Source organism: Pristiophorus japonicus, chromosome 16 (genome assembly GCF_044704955.1).
Source record: "Pristiophorus japonicus isolate sPriJap1 chromosome 16, sPriJap1.hap1, whole genome shotgun sequence".
NCBI lineage: Eukaryota > Metazoa > Chordata > Chondrichthyes > Pristiophoridae > Pristiophorus > Pristiophorus japonicus.
This window is the reverse complement of record NC_091992.1, coordinates 40,724,112-40,747,794: the sequence shown is the minus strand read 5'-3', so window position 1 is coordinate 40,747,794 and position 23,683 is coordinate 40,724,112. Positions and strand designations below refer to the sequence as shown.

The 23,683-nt window shown below is 46.4% G+C and overlaps 1 protein-coding gene across 1 annotated transcript in view; it reads right to left on the bottom strand.

Moving 5' to 3' along the window:
• Positions 1-23,683, bottom strand: part of LOC139226157 (myeloperoxidase-like) — a 66,324-nt gene that overhangs the window by 37,587 nt on the left and 5,054 nt on the right. The window contains exons 3-8 of the mRNA XM_070856797.1: positions 16,235-16,410; positions 15,813-15,945; positions 12,856-12,985; positions 10,963-11,169; positions 2,368-2,722; positions 1,337-1,497 (exon numbers count right to left, since the gene is read on the bottom strand). Of these exons, the coding sequence (XP_070712898.1) occupies positions 1,337-1,497; positions 2,368-2,722; positions 10,963-11,169; positions 12,856-12,985; positions 15,813-15,945; positions 16,235-16,410 (1,162 nt within the window). The remainder of the gene's footprint in view (positions 1-1,336; positions 1,498-2,367; positions 2,723-10,962; positions 11,170-12,855; positions 12,986-15,812; positions 15,946-16,234; positions 16,411-23,683) is intronic.

The following is a 23,683-nucleotide window of genomic DNA, read 5'->3' as shown; positions in this document are numbered from 1 at the left end:
GGTTGTAAATCTGTGGAATTCGCTGCCTCAGAGAGCTGTGGAAGCTGGGATATTGAATAAATTTAAGACAGAAATAGACAGTTTCTTAAACGATAAGGGGATAAGGGGTTATGGGGAGCGGGCGGGGAAGTGGAGCTGGGTCCATGATCAGATCAGCCATGATCTTATTGAATGGCGGAGCAGGCTCAAGGAGCTGTATGGCCTGCTCCTGTTCCTATTTCTTATGTTCTTATATTTCGGCTTATTTGTTCTTGGGGTGTGGGTAATACTGGCAAGGCATTATTTATTGTTAAACCCTAGTTTCCCTGAGGTCAACTACATAGGCCAGAAATTTGAGGAGGGTGGCAGGTTGGGGTCTGGGGTGCTCCGAGGTGGTTGGGAAACATGTGAGGTCTCCGTTTCCTGCTTGCAGCCAGCCAGATTGAGGGCTGGCTGGCTGTGGCAGGTAGGTCTAGGGGTGCACAGAGGAAAGAAGAAGGGCTTGCTTGGGGTCCGAGCCGATAATTGGATGGATTGGGAGGGTGGGTAGAGGATCGGGGGTTGGGCTGGACGTTAAATGGATCAGGAGGTCTGGCAATGTATCGGAGGGAAGGGAGGATCAGGGAGGATCAGGGCTGGATTATCGGTTGGCGCCGGGGGGAAGGGGGTGGGCGGTGCAGCGGTTAAGGAAAGATCGTGGCCACCTCAACATCATTGCTGTGTGAGGGGGGTGGGGAAGAGGTGGTGATCGGAGGCATCATGATGGGATCTCCGATCGGGGGGGAGGCTTAGGCAGGGAACCTTGATCCAGGAGGTAGATATAAAGGCACTTACCTCTTGGATCCAGCAGTCCCTGCCTTGCTGTAACTGCCGGGTTTCACATATTGTGTGTAACCCGTCCACATGAAGTTAATAACAAAATGGTGGTTAAAAAAAGAGGCATCCTGCTCCTTATATTTAAATTGACATTCTGCCCCCTGGGCATGGATTGGTCTCCCGTCCTATCCCGTCCCCCCACCCCCGTTCCACCTCCATTAAAACAGGAAGTGGGTGGGTTGGAGGTGGATCAGATCGGAAATCCCATTTATAACAATTTAACTACACCCATGCTCCAAATCCACTCTTTTTTAAGGTTAAAATTCCCCCCCATAGTGTGAGATTGATGTCACATGTAGGCCAGTCCTGGTCACGGTGACTGGACCCTTTCCTGAAGGTTGGGTTATTTTTTTAAAAATCTGTTATTTGCCTCAAATGACCAGATTTATTAAATTCCATTTCACAACTTGCTATGGTGGGATTTGAACGTTTGTCGGCCAGTCGCATAACCACTAGTTTACCAATGACATTTTCTCTCTACCTGTTGAAAAGCTCCCAAGATTTTTCTCGCTTCTTGGTAGGTTGTATTTCCACTCCAGTGTGGGTTCAGTATCTTCAGCTCTCTCGCTAAGCGATTGTGTTCCCGTAGAAATAGTGTGTGGAATGTTAACAGCCCCAGCTGTTCGTTCACACGTACATCACCTGTGGTGAAGATGTTTGGTGTTGACAAGAGTTACCTTTGTACTGTTAATGAAGGAGGACAAACACGCAGAGAAATACCCGATAGAACAGGCACCTGAGCATAGATTACAGGGTGCAGTAAAATTGGGAGATTCCGTGGCTTCGTGCAGCACGAGGGTGAAGCTCAGCGAGGATTAAAGATCACATCTGAACAACGAGATAGAGCCACCCCATCAATAATAAAACAGTGGATCATCCTTGGCATTGCTTATGGTGAGTCGATGCACCTGTTCTCTTATAATGGGACTTGCTAAAGTCCAACACCAAACATGGCTCCTCCTCCAGAAGAGTTAGAAATCCTCTCTTCCAAATGGGCAACATTGCAGCTTTCCCCCTCTTTCCTCCTGCTCAGAGTCTTTCTTCCTCCTTCTATTTTGCCCCTCCTCTGCCTAATTTGATTTCACTCTCTCTGTTTATCTCTTTCTTCCTGCACCAACACAGGGTGATGTCCTATTTTTTTGTGCCCCCCCTCAAGATGGTCCCCGTCCCCACACCTCTCCAGGGGGTCACTCTCTTTCTGGTTTACCTGCTCAATATTTTCTGTCTATCAATTACTTTTCATTCTCCTCATAAAGGTATATATGCTCCCATTTCTCCATAATACTTATTGTCATTGGATTCCAGCACAGAATGTGCACTCAACCCGCCACATTGGATGCTTTGTCACCCGGTTTAAGTCTGTCAACCAATTTCCATGTTGCCCCTAACACCTTTCAATCTCAGTTCTTTGGATGTGTCTTAAACAATAGCGGGGTGCAGCTGTGTATGTGAAAGGAATGACCCGTTTGGGGGTGGCGCGTGACAGGATTTCTTTATCCAGCCGTTACTCACCAGCTATAAAACACGGAGTTGAATTTTGACTGGTGACACAGCTTTCCCCCATTCCTCCACAAAGGTTGCTTGAAATGGTGTTAAAAGGTAAATATTCTAGTCCATTGTCAGAGAATTCTTCATTGACAGCTAACAGGCCGAGTTCGTCGGTGAGGTTTCTGAGTTTATTGGCCAGACACTCTGAGCTGGCATAAACTTCATTCACATCGAGGAAAGTGGTGACAGAGTTGATCTGCTGACGAGTGTTAACATCTCCAAACATTGAGCCCAGCTCACCACTGCCACACGCAGGAGCCGATCGGAAGAAAGGCATGCACATCTTAGTATCCTTGATCCTGGTGTCATCTTGAGGTATCTGTCAGTGAGGGTCCAAAACATGTTTAGAAATAGTTAGTCATAAACAGTTCTACAAACACTAACAGGAGGAAGATAAAGAAGATTAAGACTCAACAGAATAGAAGCAGGTTCGCTGGTTAGACTGTAAGCTGGTTTAGGAGTAGAATACGGATGGTAACTGGAAGAAGCTCTGTCAGGAGTCAGTGGGTGAGAAGGTCGGCCTTGCAGCTCTAGTTTTTCAGGCACTAAGCCTCCAATATGGTGAGCAGGAAGCGTGTGCTTAATCCTAGCCGGAGGTGCGCTGCCCACCATATTAGTAAAGGTTAATGAATCGGTGTGCAGTGCCCTTGCCTGATATATTGCATATACAAATATGTGGCACGACACATGCTTGAGGCTCCCTCTGCAAAATGAGTCTGCCCTGAGGCAGCCGGCGCCAGCTGCACTCAGGAAAACCAGGCCTACATGCGGCCTTCAAGACTGCTGAAAGGGACCACCTATTAAGCTGCAAACAACAAGGTAAGTTTTTAAAATATAATTTACTCAATGTGGAGCAAGGAGAAGCTGCTCCCAATGCCACATTCAAAGATCGCTGGCTGCTGACGAACACCGACTTCACCCCACCAATCAGTGACGATCCCCACAGCTCTCCCTTCCTGATGAACTCTGATCCAATTGGAGCCCCATCTGCCAGATCAGGTGGATGTAAAAGATTCAGTGGCACTATTTTGAGAAGAACAGGGAGTTTTCTTGCTGTCCTGTAAATTAGCTCCCGCTTCCTTTTTTTTGGGGATGTGGGAAGTAGGCGTCACTGGCAATGCCAGTATTTATTGCTTAACCCTACTTGTCCTTGAAAAGGTGGTGGTGCACCGCCTTCTTAAACAGCTGCAGTCCGTGTGGTGAACGTAATCTCACAGTGCTGTTAGGGAAGCGACGATGAAGGAATGGCGATATCCTTCCAAGTCAGGATGATGTGTGACTTGGAGGGGAATGTGGAGGTGGTGTTGTTCCAATGCGCCTGCTGCTCTTGTCTTTCTATGTGGTAGGCGGGTTCGGGAGTTGCTGCCAAAGAAGCTTTGGTGAATTGCTGTCATGCATTTTGTAGATGGGACACGCAGCTGCCACGGTACGCTGGTGGTGGAGGGAGTGAGTGTTTAACCACATGAAGAATTTTTAGCCTATCCTGGGAACACAAGCTCTCAATGAACACACCAAGACAATTAATAGTCGCTTATTAATTTCTTGTTTGTCCTTTTTGTACAATAGCATATGGATAGATTTATGATTCAGGATTTGTATCGTACTATTCGGGGAACACTACACCAAAAACTTAAACATTACGTCAGAATGAAACAGAATGGAGGTCTCGCATAACTCGCAACATTTCATAACGAGCAACAAAAATATATCCCAATGAGAAAGAAAGACTGTAAGAGAAGGGATCATCCGTGGCTAACGAAGGAAATAAGGGAGGGTATCAAATTGAAAACTAAGGCATTCAATGTGGCCAAGACTATTGGAGGCCAGAGGATTGGGAAATTTTTAAAAGCCAGCAGAGAACTTTAATCATCAAAAAATAATTAAGAGAGGGAAGATAGATTATGAAAGTAAACTAGCACGAAATATAAAAACAGTAAGTTTCTACAGGTACATAAAAAGGAAAAGAGTTGTTAAGTCCTGACTCTAATGTACTGACTTACATGAGGCACATGCTGAAGTCAAGGTCACTCAGGACCTGCACCTTTAATTCCAGCTCTCCAGTGCTGCACTTGCCTGAGACCTCCCTTTGTATACCAGTCGGACAGGTATGGAGTGTCTCCTGCAAGTACACCCCTGGTGGTGAGGTATGCTTATTGTTACAGGTCATATCCAGTTACAGTCATGTATAGCATGGTAAGATACAGTTACATACAGTAATGTGAGATACATGACATCACCCTCCCCCAAGGTCTTCTTGCCTTTATAGATTCAGTCTCTCAGGTGGTCTGGGCTCTCACGTGGAGTGTCTTAGTTGTGGTTCAGTTGTTTGCCTTGGTGCCTGTTTTTTGTTCGGTGTGATTGCTGGTATCTCGCCTGGGCTGTCTGTTTCGTTCGGTGTGATTGCTGGTATCTTGCCTGGGCTGTCTGTTGAGACTGCCCTTTCCTCAGGTTGTTCCACCTGTATGTCCACCAGGTGTGGTGTGAGTTCCACATTGTAGTCTGCCTCTGGTTCTTCAGTGTTATCAGTGAATCTACTTTTCACTTGGTCTACATGCCTCCGGCAGGTTTGGCCATTGTCCATTTGTACAACCAGTAGCCTGTTTCCCTCATTGTCTGTTACTGTCCATGCAAGTCATTTGGAACCCCTGCCATAGTTTAGCACAAACGCTTTGTCCCCTATCTCATTCCACCTCCCCGTCGAATTTCGGTAATGGTACTCAGTTAGCTTTTGACGCTTTGTCTCAACAATTTCATGCATGTCTGGGAGGATTAACGAGAGCCTGGTGTTTTAAGGTTCATTTCATCAATAGTTGCGCGGGGGGAACCCCAGTCAACGAATGCGGACGAGATCTGTATGCCAGCAGCAGTTGCGACAGGCGGCTCTGCAGCGTGGGACCTTGGATTCTGAGCATGCCTTGTTTAATGATCTGCACTGCTCACTCCGCCTAGCCATTGGAGGCCGGCTTGAAAGGTATTGTCTTAACGTGATTTATACCTTGGTCAACTATAAAATCATGAAATTCTGCGCTGGTGAAGCACGGACCATTATCACTGACCAATATTTCAGGAATGCCGTGCGTTGCAAACATGGTTCTAAGGCTCTCCACAGTGGTGGAGGTGGTGCTCAAGTTTAAAATGGTGCACTCGATCCATTTTGAAAATGCATCAATGACTACGAGGAATATTTTGCCCATGAATGGGCCCGCATAGTCTACATGCACCCGCGACCACGGTTTGGTGGGCCAGGGCCAGGGGTTTAGGTGGGCCTCCCCGGAGGCATTACTGAGTTGGGCACAAATGGTGCACTGACGGACGCAGAGCTCCAAGTCCGCGTCAATGCCAGGCCACCAGACATGAGATCTGGCTATGGCCTTCATAAGGACGATCCCCGGGTGCTCGCGATGGAGCTCCCGGACAAACGCCTCCCTGCCTCGTAAGGGCATAACTACTCAGCTGCCCCACATCAAGCAGTCTGCCTGTAGTGAGAGTTCATGCATGCGCCTATGGAAGGGTTTGACCTCCTCGGGGCCGGCATCGTGAGCCTCTGCCCAGTCACCGGTTAAAACGCATCTTTTAACTAGAGATAACGTGGGGTCGCTGGTCGTCCAGGCTCTGATTTGGCGAGCCGTCGTGGGCGAACCTGTGGATTGAAAGGCATTGATTGCCATGACCATCTCATAGTCCTGTTCGTCGGACCCTTCCGTGGTCGCCAGGGGTAGCCTGCTAAGCGCGTCGGCACAGTTGTCTGTGCCTGGTCTGTGCCTTATCGTGTAGTCGTAAGCCGCCAGCATGAGTGCCCACCGCTGAATGCGCGCCGAGGCATTGGCGTTGATTGTCTTGAACTCGGATAGTAGGGACGTGAGGGATTTGTGGTCGGTTTCTAACGCGAACTTGGCCCCGAAAAGGTATTGGTGCATCTTTTTCACACCGTACACGCACGCGAGCGCCTCCTTCTCAAGCATACCGTACTCATGCTCCGCCCGTGAAAGTGACCTGGAGGCATAAGCAACGGGCTGCAATTTACCTGCATCATTGACGTGCTGTAAGATGCACCCGACCCCGTACGCTGATGCATCACACGTAAGGACTAACTTTTTATCTGGGTCAAAAAAGGCTAAAACACTCTTGGAACATAGAAGGTTGCGTGCCTTATTGAAAGCGCGTTCTTGGGTGTCCCCCCAAAACCAATCGCACCCCTTTCTGAGTAGCACGCGGAGAGGCTCCAGCAGCGTGCTCAAGTTCTGCATAAAGTTCCCAAAGTAATTGAGTAGCCCGAGAAAGGCGCGCAGTTCCGAGACATTCCGGGGCCTGGGTGCCAGGCGAATCGCTTCGGTTTTGGATTCTATTGGGCAGATTCCATCAGTGGCAATCCTTCTGCCCAAAAATTCAACCTCGGGCGCGAGAAACAGACATTTGGATTTCTTAACTCTTAGGCCTATCCGATCGAATCGACTTGGTACTTTCTCCAAATTGCAGAGATGGGATTCGGTGTCCCTGCCCGTGATGAGTATGTCATCTTGATACACAACCGTCCCCGGGATGGACTTGAGCAGACTCTCCATGTTGCGCTGGAATATAGCAGCTGCCGACCTGATGCCGAATGGCCTCGATGTGTGTTGATGGTGGTGAGTAGCTTAGACTCTTCGGTTAGTTCTTGCGTCATATACGCAGATGTGAGGTCAAGTTTCGAGAAAGGTTTTCCTCCAGCCAACGTGGCAAATAGGTCCTCCGCTCTGGGCAGCGGGTATTGGTCCTGTAGGGAGACTCTGTTTATGGTAGATTTGTAATCCCCACAGATTCGCACGGATCCATCAGGCTTCATGACGGGGACGATGGGGCTTGTCCAGTCGCTGAATTCCACGGGAGAACTTATGCCTTCCCGCAGAAGCCGGTCCAGTTCGTTTTCAATCTTTTCCCTCATCACATAAGGCACAGCTCTAGCCTTTTGATGGACCAGTCTGGCATTCTGTGTGATGTAGATTCTAACTTTAGCCCCTTTGAAGGTGCCCACACCTGGCTGAAAGAGATGCTCAAAACGGCTTAGAACTGTTGAGCAGGAGGTCCGTTCCTCTGACGACATGGTGTGAACATCATCCCATTTCCAATTGAGTTCTGCTAGCCAGCTTCTCCCCAACAGGGCTGGGAGATCCCCGGGGACAATCCACAGGGAAAGTCAGTGCAACATCCCTTTGTGTGTGACTGAGAGCATGGCACTGCCAAGGACCGGGACAATTTCTTTAGTATAGGTCCTTAGTTTGGTGTCGATCTTTGTGAGTTTTGGTCTGTTGCTTTTGTGCGGTCACAGCTGTTCAAATTGTTGAACGCTCATGAGGGATTGACTGGCCCCCGTGTCCAGTTCCATGTTGACGGGTATCCCTTTGAGTAGAATCCTCATCATAATTGGAGGCGTCTTGGTGTAAGAACAGTGGACATTGATCGTGTTAACCCGCTGTACCTCGGCGTCCCGTGCACTGTTCCAACCATCTTCTGGTCCGCTTTCCGACCCTTCCGATTCGTATACCAGCCGAGCTGCTGTTTTTCTGCACATGCGAGCCAGATGCCCTGTGTAGTTGCAGTTTCTGCAAACGTCATGCTGAAATCGACACACCCTGGTTGAGTGCCTTCCCCCACGTCTGCAGCACAGACCGTTTCCATTGTTTCCGAAGGATGAGCTGCGTCTGGCTGATCTCCCTTGAGCTTCTCTCAATCTGTTGTTGATTGCTCGCATTGTGGGTTGATGAGGTGTGATCGGCCGTTCATGTGGCCCTTGATTTTGATGGGTTCTGGCGCCACTAGCTGCTGTTGAAGGCCTGCTCTCCTGCCTTTGTCTGTGTGTGGGGCTAGCGGTTTGTTTCACAATGTGAACCCCTTGTTCTGATGCCTCATTGGTTGTCGTACCCGAAGTATAGATCAGCCTTGTTTCTTCTTCGCCTGCCAAGAACGTCTGTGCGACCAGTGCTGCTGCCTCTAGAGACAAGTTCTTAGTCTCTATAAGCTTTTGGAATATGCATGTGTGGCCTATTCCTTCAATAAAAAAGTCTCTCAGTACCTCTCTTCTTAGTTCATCGGGGAATTCACATGAGCTAGCCAACCTCCGAAGTTCCACCACGTCAGGTATGCTTTGGCCCACACAGCATCTGTAGTTGTAGAACCTGTGTCTGGCCATGTGTAGGCTGCTCGCTGGCTTCAGGTGGTCTCTCACCAGTGTGCTCAACTCCTCAAATGACTTACTTGCTGGTTTCTCGGGTGCCAGCAGGTCTTTCATTAAAGCGTATGTTTTCGAGCCACAGCTGGTCAAGAGATGGGCTCTTCTCTTGTCTGCCTTATCGTCGCCCAGCCAGTCTTTGGTCACAAAGCTTTGCTGGAGCCTTTCTATAAAGTCATCCCAATTGTCTCCAGCATTGTATTTCTCATCTGAGCTGTTGGTAGCCATTCTGTGGATTCTGTGATCCTGTAACTCGTCGCCACTGTTAAGTCCTGACTTGAATGTACTGACTTACATGAGGCACATGCTGAAGTCAAGGTCACTCAGGACCTGCAACTTTAATTCCTGCTCTCCAGTGCTGCACTTGCCTGAGACCTCCCTTTATATACCACAGTCGGACAGGTATGGAATGTCTCCTGCAAGTGCACCCCTGGTGGTGAGGTATGCTTATTGTTACAGGTCATATCCAGTTACAGTCATGTATAGCATGGTAAGATACAGTTATATACAGTAATGTGAGATACATGACAAGAGTGGCTAAAGTAAATGTTGGTCCCCTGGATGATGAGACTGGGGAATTAATAATGGAGAACATGGAAATGGCAGAGATGTAGAACAAATATTTTGTATCGGTCTTCACGGTAGAAGACACTAAAAACATCCCAATAGTGGATAATCGAGGGGCTATGGGGAGGGAGGAACATAATACTATCACTATCACTAATGAAGTAGTATAAGGTAAAATAATGGGACTAAAGGTGGACAAGTTCCCTGGACCTGATGGCTTACATCCTAGGGTCTTAAGAGAAGTGGCAGCAAAGATAGTGGATGCATTGGTTGTAATCTACCAAAATTCCCTGGAATCTGGGGCGGTCCCAGCGGATTGGAAAACCACAAATGCAACACCCCTATTTAAAAAAGGAGGCAGACAAAAAGCAGGAAACTATAGACCAGTTAGCTTAACATCGGATGTTGGTAAAATGCTGGAGTCCATTATTAAGGAAGCAGTAGCGGGACTTTTGGAAAAGCATGATTCAATCAAGCAGATTTAACATGGTTTTATGAAAGGGAAATCTTGTTTGACAAATTTGCTGGAGTTCTTCGAGGATGTAGCGAACAGGGTGGATAAGGGGTAACCAGTGGATGTGGTGTAGTTGGATTTCCAGAAGGCATTCGATAAGGTGCCACATAAGAGGTTACTGCACAAGATAAAAGCTCATGGGGTTGGGGGTAATATATTAGCATGGATAGAGGATTGGCTAACTAACGGAAAACAGAGAGTCGGGATAAATGTGTCATTTTCTGGTTGGCAAACAGTGACTAGTGGGGTGCCGCAAGGATCGGTGCTGGATCCTCAACTATTTACAATCTATATTAAGACTTGGATGAAGGGACCGAGTGTAATGTAGCCAAGTTTGCTGATGATACAAAGGTGGGTTGGAAAGCAAATTGTGAGGAGAACACAAAAAATCTGCAAAAGGATATAGACAGGCTAAGTGAGTGGGCAAAAATTTGGCAGATGGGGTATAATGTGGGAAAATGTGAGCTTATCCACTTTGGCAGAAATAATAGAAAAGCAAATTATAATTTAAATGGAGAAAAATTGCAAAGTGTTGCAGAACAGAGGGACCTGGGGTCCTTGTGCATGAAACACAAAAAGTTAGTATGCAGATACAGCAAGTAATCAGGAAGGCAAATGGAGTGTTGGCCTTTATTGCAAGGGGGATGGAGTATAAAAGCAGAGAAGTCCTGCTACAACTGTACAGGGTATTGGTGAGGTCACACCTGGAGTACTGCATACAGATTTGGTCTCTGTATTTAAGGGAGGATTTACTTGCATTGGAGGTTGTTCAGAGAAGGTTCACTAGTTTGATTCCAGAGACAAGGGGGTTGACTTATGACAATAGGTTGAGTAGGTTGGACCTATACACATTGGAGTTCAGAAGAATGAGAGGTGATCTTATTGAAACTTAGAAGATAATGAGGGGGCTCGACCAGGTGGATGCGGAGAGGATATTTCCACTCTTAGGGGAAATTAAACTAGGGGACATAGTCTTAGAATAAGGGGCTGCCCATTTAAAACTGAAATGAGGAAAAATTTATTTTCTTAGAGGGTTGTAAATCTATGGAATTCTCCGCCCCAGAGAGTTGTGGAGGCAGGGTCATTGAATATATTTAGTGCGGAGATAGACAGATTTTTGAACGATAAGGGAGTCAAAGGTAATAGGGAGCGGGCAGGGAAGTGGAGCTGAGTCCATGATCAGATTAGCCTTGTTCTTATTGAATGGCGGAGCAGGCTTGAGGGGCCAAATGGCCTACTCCTGCTCCTATGTCTTATGTTCTTATGTTCTCACCTTAATTGGGAAACAAGGACTTTTCTGAATACAAGTTTTTTCACAGTTGATGCCATCATTGAAGGTTTGGAGGCTGCCAGATACAGGGCTTAAACTCATGTCGTGATCAATCCACTGACCCCACTGCATAAATAACTGGCTTGTTTCTAAATCCAAGGGCACGTTTTTATCATGTGTTTTTAAGATTTTGTTGGACACATCTCGGACCTGGAGTAGAAATATAAAACATTAATTACATGAAAACAAGACAAGGCTTATTCATCATTGACCCATCTTTGTTGCACTCTCACCTGCTCTTCTGTGACATGTTAGCACTTAGGGGACACTGAGTAAGGCTGAAGACATCTTAAATGAGGCTGTCAACTTAAAGCCAATTACCACCACATTATGGAGCGGTTTTGTGCTGTGAGCCTGCAACCACTAGAAACTGGGTTGATTCTGTGCAAAAATAACCTATAAAGGAATTTTACAGGATGAAGAGAGAGCAGAGAGCTTCATCCCCCCTGACTGGGCTGGATTTAACTCTAGGTGAAAGTAAACTGTACTAATGCCAGTCCCCGATATTGTGGGGTTCAGTACAGATAATCAGAAACCTATTTTCTCACCACAGTGAATCTGATTTGTTTCTAAGAACATAAGAACTAGGAGCAGGATTAGGTCATATGGCACCTCGAGCCTGCTCCATTACTCAATATGATCATGGATGATCATTGACCTCAACTTCACTTTCCCACTCGATCCTCATATCCCTTGATTCCCTTAGAGTCCAAAAATCTATCGATCTCAACTTGAATATACTCAACAACTGAGCATCTCTCTGTGAAGAAATTTCTCCTCATCTCAGTCCTAAAAGCCGACCCCTTATCCTGAGACTTTGCCCTGTTGTTCTAGACTCTCCACCCAGGAGAAACAGCTTCTGAACATCTATCCCGTGAAGCCCTATCAGAATATTAAGGGGTCGAAATTCAGTACTGCCGTTTTTGAGGCGGTGTCATTGCATGAGTGCTGACTTTACCGCCAGGCATTAAGTGCAGACTCAAACTGCCAAATTCAGTTTTTACGCTCAAAGATGAGAGAGCAGCGCTGAAAAGTGGCATTGCGCACTCATTCTCGGGCTGCTGCCTTACTAGCTGAACAACAGGAAGATAAGGGGAAAAAAAAAAAAATTCTCCTACCCACACACAAACTTCCCCATTGTTACAACTAATGAAAAAAATGAAAAAATAAAGAAAAAAAACTTACCTTGCTCTCTGGCCAATTCCGCCCGAGTTCCGTTGCTTATTCACCACTTTTTTCAAGCTGTAAGAACGCCTGCCGGGAAGGCCGGCGTTCAAACGAAATATCACAACAGAGACGTCAAGGAGGCATTGCACGCTGGATGATGTCACCACGCGAGTGACATTAGGTGGCGCAGCATTAGCTCTTGGCACCTCTGTCAAAGAGCCTACTGAAATTCTGCGGAGGCGTGGACACCGCTTACCATCGAAGGTAGGCCTTTGCCGCCCGTTAGCCATCTCCCGCTGACGGTAACAGATGGCGGTATAAATTGAATTTTGGCCACAATAGATGATGATGGAACCACCAATCACTATGCAGTATTCTCATTGATAAAAATGGGAGCTCTGTTTGTACGGACTCCCATTACTATCAATGAGAAAACCCCCTAAAACACCGAAACACAGCATAATAAATAAATAAAACCCCTCACATATTTAATTAGATCATCTCTCATTCTTCGAAACTCTAAGAGTATAGGCCCATTCTACTCAATCTCAATCCTCTCATCCCAGGAATCGATTGAGTGAATGTTCATTGCACCGCCTCTAAGGCAAGTGTATCCTTCCTTAGGTACGGAGACCAAAACTTGTTTCTGACTGATGTGTGAACAGTTACCAGTGGCAGACGGTATCCAGAATATAATTTGCTTGGAGTCCATCCCAGTGGAATTGAAACTCCATCCTCATAGCGAGCTGGGAGCCATCGGGTGACCGGTGTGTTGGACGCTCCCAGGCGAGGCTTCCTCCTGCAAATCAGGAAAACAGAACATTGATTTCTTTTCCCCCAATGCATCAGTTTCTTATATCAGAAGTGTCAATGGTGTTTTCTTTGAGATTGTGAGGTTTGATGGTAGATTTGCAAAGGTTCCCTCTCCTCAGGCTCTGGCCCACTCCTTTACAAAATAGCTAAATCACCTCTCCTCAAAAAACATACCGTAAACCCCTCTGTCCTTGCAAACTAGCACCCACTTCCAAAATCTTGAATATGTGTTGTTATTTGGTTTAAGAACTGTTGTTGGTTTTAGTCCAGTGTGAGTAAATTATGTAGGTGCAGGTGTATCGCTGTTACCTTTGGGTACAGTGTGTGGATTGTATTGCATTTGCTAGAAGAGTTTCATTCTAACTCCATTCATGTAGCGAATTTATTACACATAATATATTATGAAATCTCAGCCAACATACGCTGATTATGGAATCTGCTTAAATCTTCATTCATTTATGAGCTACACTCAATATTCATTTATTAGAGTTCATTAATCAAATCTTCAATCGTTTGATTGGTTGGCGCAATTTTAGGCACTGGTGCCCATCCTAACTTCATTAAGGATCGAAGTCCATCCTTCGTTCATTGGTGAGGACTCAGGCTAACCTTCATTTGTGCCTGGAAGCCTGGACGATGTTCTAATCGTCACATGATAGAAAGCTATTGACAATGTCACAGAGACTAGAACACTTTCACTTTATTTATTCAGAAGTGTACATATTGGGGGGATATTGCGGTTGGAGGCTTCCTTTGTATGAATGACTTCGACCCAAAAAAATTCGACAAAAGTACATGGTGGTCCCTGAGGAATGTAGGATCCTGGTCGGAGGCCTAGATTTGCTGCGCAGCTCATGGAAAGATGTCTTTCGGGTAAGTATGTAAATGCTGGAGTCTCGTGGGCCTGGACCACCAACAGGGCTGCATCATCGCACAACCCTCTTCTCAATCTTCCTCGCTGCCATGCTCCACCTCACAGTCAACAAGCTCCCCGCTGGAGTGGAACTAAACTACAGAACCATGGGAACCTATTCAACCTTCGTCGTCTCCAGGCCAGGTCCAAGACCTCCCCAACCTCTGTCGTCGAGCTACAGTATGCGGACGATGTCTGCGCACATACAGAGGCTGAACTCCAAGTCATAGTCAACGTATTTACTGAGGGTACAAAAGCATGGGCCTTACGCTAAACATCTGTAAGACAAAGGTCCTCCACCAGCCTGTCCACGCTGCTCAACATTGTCCCCAGTCATCAAGATCCACGGCGTGGCCCTGGACAATGTGAACATTTCCCATACCTCGGGAGCCTCTTATCAACAAGAGCAGACATTAATAACGAGATTTAACACTGCCTCCAGTGTGCCAGTTAAGCCTTTGACCGCCTGAGGAAAAGAGTGTTTGAAGACCAGCTCCTCAAATCTGCCACCGAGTTCAAGGTCTACAGGACTGTAGCACTACCCTCCCTCCTGTATAGCTCAGAGACATGGACTATGTACAGTAGACACCTCAAGTCGCTGGAGAAATACCACCAACGATGTCTCCGCAAGATCCTACAAATCCCCTGGGAGGACAGATGCACCAATGTTAGCATCCTCAACCAGGCCAACATCTCCAGCATTGAAGAACTGACCATACTTGATCAGCTTCGCTGGGCAGACCACATTGTTCGCATGCCAGACACGAGACTCCCAAAGCAAGTGCTCCACTTGGAACTCCTTCACGGCAAATGAGCCAAAGGTGGGCAGAGGAAATGTTACAAGGACACCTCTAAGCCTCCCTGATAAAGTATCCCCACTGACACCTGGGAGTCCCTGGCCAAAGTCCACCCTAAGTGGAGGAAGTGCATTCGGGAGCATCGCCGAGAGCATGCAGAAATCAAGCGCAGGCAGCGGAAAGAGCATGCGGCAAACCTGTCCCACCCACCCTTTCCCTCAACGACTATCTGTCCCAACTTTGACAGGGACTGTGGTTCTCATATTGGACTGTTCAGCCACCTAAGGACTCATTTTTAGAGTGGAAGTAAGTCTTCCTCGATTCTGTGGGACTGCCTATGATGATTGGACCACCAATCACTATGCAGTATTCTCATTGATAAAAATGGGAGCTCTGTTTGTGCGGACTCCCATATTATCAATGAGAAAACCCCCTAAAACACCAAAGCACAGCATAATAAATAAATAAAACCCCTCACATATTCAAAATTAATTGAAATTAAATGTAATAGAAAATAAATATATTTAAAAAACATTTTTTTCATGTGTTTTAATAGTGTTGAAAATAAACTTATCCTAATGGACAGGGTTTTTAATATAAAAATTATTGTTTAAATTAAATTTTTATATGTTTTAAAACTCTTACACTGGTAAAAGTAAGCTATGCGCCTGGTTTTACCAAGTGTAAAAGTTTGAAAGACATTTACTGGGCAAGAGTTGGGCAAATCGCCCAATCTCTCCCGCGCGGATATCCTTCTCCCGAGGATGCGGAGGATCTGTCTAGAGAAATCTTGACAAATTGGAAAAGTTGTTTTTCGGTGTATGTGCATTGCGCCCCGAAAACCGGCTTTTGCGAGGTCTCGCCAGGTCCGTGCGCACTTCGTACGGATCTGGAGAGGTCGGAATTTTCAGCCCCATGGACTTTTTTCCACTCGATTCTTCAAACAGAATTGACTGACTACTACTGTAAACACGGCCCACACTTTACCATTAATAAATATTAATCAGACTGAAGATAGAAGCATTTAGTGAATGGCGATATTTGTGTAGTATTAAATCACTGAAGTGGAGTAGACAATGCTCACCAAACTAGCCAATTCCTACCTGTTGTTGCACTCGGAGGTGAAGGTCCTATATCGGTTTGACCAACAGTCATCTTTACAGACTGGGGGCTGACGTATGGCTAGACAGCCTGTGCCACGTGCAATGGTATCCAGGTCAATTGCTGCTAACAAATCTGCAAGATACATACACTCATTATCAGTTCTAATCACTTACAAAGTCACACACAAGTTGCACCAGTTAAACCACAATCTCACTTTCTGATACTGCAGAAGTACCACAGCTACGGTTGTGAATGGAACTTATCTTCACATGGCTTAGTTTGTTGCACATCTGAAAATTCACAGCAATATCCAGCACAAACCCATCCAAAAAAGACGTCGGTGGTAATGAGTCAGGGAGACTGAGTCGACAAAATCAGTAAGTGTTTCCTGTAGATTTCCCTCATCTGTTTCTAAACTGACCTGATGCATTTAATGAGCGTTTGTGGACTCGGTCAACATTGTGTTGGATGAGGCTCAGTGCAGTTTCCATGTACTCCGCAGATCGCACTGCAATCCTGGTCTCTGCCAGAGGGTGCTTGAAGAAGCGCAGTAGGTCACTTGGATTCAAGGATCTTTTGCTCAGCTGCTCTTTTTGGCTGGAAGAGGATAGGCTCAGATTAGATGGAGATATCAGTCAGAAATTCAGTTCATGAAAATAAACTGAAGATACACTGACACGGTGTTACAATAAACAGTTCAGTTATACAGGCCCCACATACTGATCAATGACTTAGATGAGGGAACCGAATGTAATATATCCAAGTTTGCTGATAATTCAAAGCTAATTCGGAAAGTAAGCGGCGAGGAGGAAGCAAAGAAGCTGCAAAGGGTTAAGTGATTGGGCAAGAAGGTAGCAGATGGAGTACAATGTGGGGAAATGTGAAATTATCCAGATTGGCAGGAAGAATGGAAAAGAATATTTTTAAAAACATGAGAGACTAGAAAATGTGGTATTCAGAGGGATTTGGTGTCTCTGTGCACAAATCACAGAACGTTATCATATGAGCACAGCCAGCAATTAGGAAAGCAAATGGTATGTTAACCTTTATTGCAAGGGGATTGGAGTATAAGAGTAAAGAATTCTTGCTGCAATTATGTAGGGCTTTGGTGAGACCATACCTGGAGATCTGTGTATAGTTTTAGTCTCGTTACCTAAGGAAAAATATACTTGTCTTAGAGGGGGTACAACAAAGGTTCACTAGATTGATTCCTGGGAATGGGAGGGTTGTCCTATGAGGAGAGATTGAGTAGAATAAGTTTATATTCTCTGGAGTTTAGAAGAATGCGAGGTGATCTCATTGAAACATACAAAATTCTTAGGTGACTTGACAGGGTAAATGTGAGAGGTTGTTTTTTCTTGTTTGAGAGTCTAGAACTAGGGGTCATAGACTAAAATTAAGGGTTCGGCCATTTAGAACTGAGATGAAGAGAAATTTCTTCACTCAGAGGGTTGTGAATCTTTGGAATTCTCTACCTTAGAGGGTTGTGAATACTCAGTCTTTGATATATTGAAGACTGAGATCAAGAGATTGGATACTAAGGGAATAATGGGATATGGGGATAGGGCAGGAAAGTGGAGTTGAGGTAGAAGTTTAGACATGATCTTATTGAATGTCAGAGCTGGCTCGTGGGGCTGTATAGCCGACTTCTGCTCCTATTGATGAGCAACTCCATCATAAGAGGCACACATTAGGATATATGTGCCTGGGCTTTCCGCGGGGATTCTCCATTTACATGATAAACAGCAAACAGAGTCTATTTTAAAATTCTCTATCAACCACAGCAAAATCACCTGATAAAAGCAAAACACAGTGAGTAGAGGATAGTTGTACCTCAACAGAGCTAGTGCTGTTGGGGAGGGTTTAAACTAGCTTGGCAGGGGGGATGGGAACCTGAGAATAGATTCAGGGAGGGGAGTAAAGCTGGAATTGGAAAGCAAAAATGTAGAAAGTGAATTTGAAGGACAGAGGAAACAAGGGCTAGAAAGTAGTCAACAAGGAGGTCCAACTGTACTAAATGGTATATACTTCAAACTAAGGAGTAAAGCGAATCGGGCAGATGAGCTGAGCACACAGGTAGACACTTGGGAGTATCGCTATAACAGAGACATGGTTAAAAGAGGGGCAGGTATGGCAGCGTAACATTCCTGGTTACAGGATCTTCAGACGAGATAGAGAGGAGAGTAAAAGGGGAGTTGGGGGTGGGGGGGAGTCGTGGTATTGATTGAAGAAACTATTACACTAGAGGAATCATCAAACAAGGCCATATGGGGCAAAATGAAAAACAAAAATGTGATGCTCTCACTGCAGGGAGTGTACTATAGACCCCCAAACATTGAGAGTGAGATAGAAGAGCAATACGTAGATATATTTCTGACAAGTGCAAAAATTATAGGGCGGTAATAGTAGGGGTTTCAACTACCCTAATATTAACTGGGATAAAATTAGTGTGAAGGGTATAGAGGATACGGAATTCCTAAAATGCATTCAGAACTTTTTTAGCCAGTATGTTGCAAGCCCAACATGCGAGGGGGAAGTTCTGGATTTAGTTTTAGGGAATGAAGCTGGGCAGGTGGAAGGGATATCAGTGGGACAGCATTTAGGTGCGAGTGACCATAATTCAGTTAGATTTAAGGTATTATGGAAAAGGACAAGGATAGACCAGGAATAAATGTTCTAAATTGGGGAAAAGCCAATTTTGCTAAGCTGAGGTCATTTAGCGATACTGGACTGGAAACAGCTATATGAAGGTAAATCAATGTCAGAGCAGTGGAAGGCATTCAAGGAGGAGATCCGGAGGGTTCAGACCACATATGTGCCCTTAAAGAAAAAGGGTGGTACTAACAAATTTAGAGCGGCCTGGATGTCTAGTGAGATACAGGGTAGGATAAAGGAAAAAAGGGAGGCTTATGACAGATATCGAGGGCTAAATACTGCAGAATCTCCAGAGGTGTATAGAAAGTCCAGGGATGAAAATTAAAAAGGATATTAGGAAAGCAGAGAGAGAGCATGAAACATTCTTGGCTAGTAAAATCAAGGAAAACCCGAAGATGTTTTATCAATATATTAAGAGCAAGAGGATAACTAAAGAAAGGGTAGGGCCGATTAGAGACCATGAGGGTAATCTGTGTGTGGAGGCGGAAGATGTGGGTATGGTTCTTAATGAATACTTTGCGTCTATTTTCACAAAAGAGATGGGCGATGCAGACACCGCTATCGGGGAGGAGGAGTGTGAAATATTAGAGGAAATAAACATAGAGCGGAGGTATTAAGGGGCTTAGCAGCTTTGAAAGTGGATAAGTCCCCATGGCCCGGATGAAATGTATCCCAGGCTGTTAAGCGAAGCAAAAGAGAAAATCCAATGATGTTTTACAAATATTTAAGAGCAAGAGGATAACTAAATAAAGCAGAGGCTTTGACCATCATTTTCCAATTCTCTCTGGCTTCAGGTGAGGTGCCAGAGGACTGTAGGACTGCTAATGTGGTACCTTTGTTGAAGAAGGGAGAAAGAGATAGACAGCCTTACCTCAGTGGTGGGAAAATTATTGCAAAAAATCCTGAAGTACAGGATAAATCTTCACTTAGAAACACACAGATTAATCAAGGACAGTCAGCACAGATTTGTTGAGGGAAGGTTATGTCAGACTAACTTGATTTAATTTTTCAAGGAGGTAACCAGGAGGGTCAATGAGGGCAAAGCATATGGTGTAGTGTATATGGATTTTAGCAGTGCTTTTGGTAAGGTTCTACATGGCAGACTTGTCACAAAAGTAAAAGCCCATGGGATCCAGGGCAAAGTGGCAAATTGGATCCAAAATTGGCTCAGAGGCAGGAAGCAAAGGGTAATGGTTGATGGGTGTTTTTGTGACTGGAAGGATGTTTCCAGTGGGTTCCGCAGGTCTCAGTACTAGGTCTGTAAAGTCGTGACCCTGCATTACAGACTTACACGAGGCACATGCTGAAGTCAAGGTCACTCTGGACCTGCACCTTTATTTCACAGCTCTCGAGTGCCGCACTTGCCTGAGACCTGCCTTTATATACCTGTGTGGAACAGGTATGCAGTGTCTCCTGCAAGTGCACCCCTGGTGGTAAAGTATGCTTGTGGCTACAGGTCATATCTAGTTACAGTCATGTATAGCATGGTAAGATACAGTTATATACAGTAATGTGAAATACATGACATCACCCTCCCCCAAGGTCTTATTGTCTTTATAGATTCAGTCTCTCAGGTGGTCTATGCTCTCGCGTGGAGCGTCTTAGTTGTGGTTCAGTTGTTTGCCTTGGTGCCTGTTTTTCTTTCGGTGTGATTGCTGGTATCTTGCCTGGACTGTCTGTTTTGTTCAGTATGATTGCTGGTATCTCGCCTGGGCTGTCTGTTGAGGCTACCCTTTCCTCAGGTTGTTCCCTCTGTCTGTCCACCAGGTGTGGTGTGAGTTCCACATTGTAGTCTGCCTCTGGTTCTGCAGTGTTGTTGGTGAATCTATTTTTTACTTGGTCTACATGCCTCCGGCAGGTTTGGCCATTGTCCATTTGTACAACCAGTAGCCTGTTTCCTTCCTTGCCTGTTACTGTCCCTGCAAGCCATTTGGGACCCCTGCCATAGTTTAGCACAAACACTTTGTCCCCTATCTCTTTCCACCTCCCCCTCAAATTTCGGTCATGGTACTCAGTTAGCTTCCGACGCTTTGCCTCAACAATTTCTGTATGCCAGCAGCAGTTGCAACAGGCGGCTCTGCAGCGTGGGACCTTGGATTTTGAGCATGCCTTGTTTAACGATTTGCACTGCTCTCTCCGCCTGGCCATTGGAGGCCGGCTTCAACGGTGCCGTCTTAACGTGATTTATGCCGTGGTCAACTATAAAATCGTGAAATTCTGCGCTGATGAAGCATGGACCATTATCACTGACCAATATGTCAGGAATTCCGTGCGTTGCAAACATGGTTGCGAGGCTCTCCACAGTGGTGGAGGTGGTGCTCGAGTTTAAAATGGTGCACTCGATCCACTTTGAAAATGCATCGATGATTACGAGGAACATTTTGCCCATGAATCGGCCCGCATAGTCTACATACACCCGCGACCACGGTTTGGTGGGCCCGGGCCAGGGGCTTAGGGGGACCTCCCTGGGGGCATTACTGAGTTGGGCACAAATGGTGCACCACCGGATGCAGAGCTCCAAGTCCACGTCAATGCCAGGCCACCAGACGTGGGATCTGGCTATGGCCTTCATAAGGACGATCCCCGTGTGCTCGCGGTGGAGCTCCTGGACAAATGCCTCTCTGCCTCGCAAGGGCATAACGACTCGTCTGCCCCACATCAGGCAGTCTGCCTGTAGTGATAGTTCATGTATGCGCCTATGGAAAGGTTTGATCTCCTCGGGGCAGGCATCGCGAGCCTCTGCCCAGTCACCAGTTAAAACACATCTTTTGACTAAGGATAACGTGGGGTCGCTGGTCGTCCAGGCTCTGATTTGGCGAGCCGTCATGGGCGAACCTGTGGATTCAAAGGCATCGATTGCCATGACCATCTCACAGTCCTGTTCGTCGGACCCTTCTGTGGTCGCCAGGGTTAGCCTGCTAAGCGTGTCGGCACAGTTGACTGTGCCTGGTCTGTGCCTTATTGTGTAGTCGTAAGACGCCAGCATGAGTGCCCACCATTGAATGCGCGCCGATGCGTTGGCGTTTATTGCCTTGCAATCAGATAGCAGGGAGGTGAGGGATTTGTGGTCGGTTTCTAACGCGAACTTGGCCCCGAAAAGGTATTGGTGCATCTTTTTCACACCGTACATGCACGCGAGCGCCTCCTTCTCAACCATACCGTACCTGCGCTCCACCCGCGAAAGTGACCTGGAGGCATAAGCAATGTGTTGTAATTTACCCGCATCATTGACATGCTGTAAAACATACCCGACCCCGTCACATGTAAGAACTAGCTTTTTACCTGGGTCAAAAAAGGCTAAAACACTGTTGGAACATAGAAAGTTGCATGCCTTATTGAAGGCACGTTCTTGGGTGTCCCCACAAAACCAATCACACCCCTTTCTGAGTAGCATGTGGAGAGGCTCCAGCAGCGTGCTCAAGTTCTGCATAAAGTTCCCAAAGTAATTGAATAGCCTGAGAAAGGCGCACAGTTATGAGACATTCCGAGGCCTGGGTGCCAGACGAATTGCTTCGGTTTTGGATTCTGTTGGGCGGATTCCATCAGCGGCAATCCTTCTGCCCAAAAATTCAACCTCGGGCGCGAGAAACAGACACTTGGATTTCTTAACTCTTAGGCCTATCCGATCGAACCGACTTGGTACTTCCTCCAAATTGCAGAGATGGGATTCGGTGTCCCTGCCCGTGATGAGTATGCCATCTTGAAACACAACCGTCCCCGGGATGGACTTGAGCAGACTCTCCATGTTGCGCTGGAATATAGCAGCTGCCGACTTGATGCCGAATGGGCATTGATTGTACATAAAAAGGCCTCGACGTGTGTTGATGGTGGTGAGTAGCTTAGACTCTTCGGTCAGTTCTTGCGTCATATACGCAGATGTGAGATCTAGTTTCGAGAAAAGTTTTCCTCCAGCCAATGTGGCAAATAGGTCCACCGCTCTGGGCAGCGGGTATTGGTCCTGTAGGGAGACTCTGTTTATGGTAGACTTGTAATCCCCACAGATTCGGACGGATCCATCAGGCTTCATGACGGGGACGATGGGACTTGCCCAGTCGCTAAATTCCACGGGTGAGATAATGCCTTTCCGCAGAAGCCGGTCCAGTTCGAGTTCAATCTTTTCCCTCATCACATAAGGCATAGCTCTGGCCTTGTGATGGCATCCTGTGTGATGTAGATTTTAACTTTGGCCCCTTTGAAGGTGCCCACACCTGGCTGAAAGAGATGTTCAAAACGACTTTGAACTGTTGAGCAGGAGGTCCATGTCTCTGATGACATGGCGTGATCATCATTCCATTTCCAATTTAGTTTTGTCAGCCAGCTTCTCCCCAACAGTACTGGGAGATCTCCGGGGACAATCCACAGGGGAAGTCGGTTCACCGACCCTTTGTGTGTGACTGAGAGCATGGCGCTGCCAAAGACTGGGATGATTTCTTTGGTATACGTCCTTACTTTGGTGTCGATCCTTGTGAGTTTTGGTCTGTTGCTTTTTGCGGCCACAGCTGTTCAAATTGTTGGACGCTCATGAGAGATTGACTAGCTCCCGTGTCCAGTTCCATGTTGATGGGTATCCCGTTGAGTAGGACCCTCATCATTATTGGAGGCGTCTTGTTGTAAGAACAGTGGACATTGATTGATTGCAGTGTCCCCACCATCTTCTGGTCCGCTTTCCGACCCTTCCGATTCATATACCAGCCGAGCTGCTGTTTTTCTGCACATGCGAGCCAGATGCCCTGTATAGTTGAAGTTTCTGCAAACAGCATGCTGAAATCGACACCCCTTTGTTGAGTGCCTTCCCCCACATCTCCAGCACAGACCGCTTCCATTTTTTCTGAAGGATGAGCTGCGCTCGGCTGATCTCTCTTGAGCGTCTCTCAGTCTGTAGTTGATTGCTCGCATTGTAGGTTGATGAGGTGTGAACGGCCGTTCATGTGGCCCTTGATGGCTTCTGGTGCCACTGCCTGCTTTTGAAGGCCTGCTCTCCTGCCTTTGTCTGTGTGTGGGGGTAGCGGCTTGTTTCACGCTGTGAACCCCTTGTTCCGATGTTTCGTTAGTTGTCGTACCCGCAGTATAGATCAACCTTGTTTCTTCTTCACCTGCCAAGAATGTCTGTGCGACCAGTGCTGCTGGTTCTAGAATCAAGTTCTTGGTCTCTATAAGATTTTGGAATATGTCTGCGAGGCCTATTCCTTCAATAAAACAGTCTCTCAGTACTTCT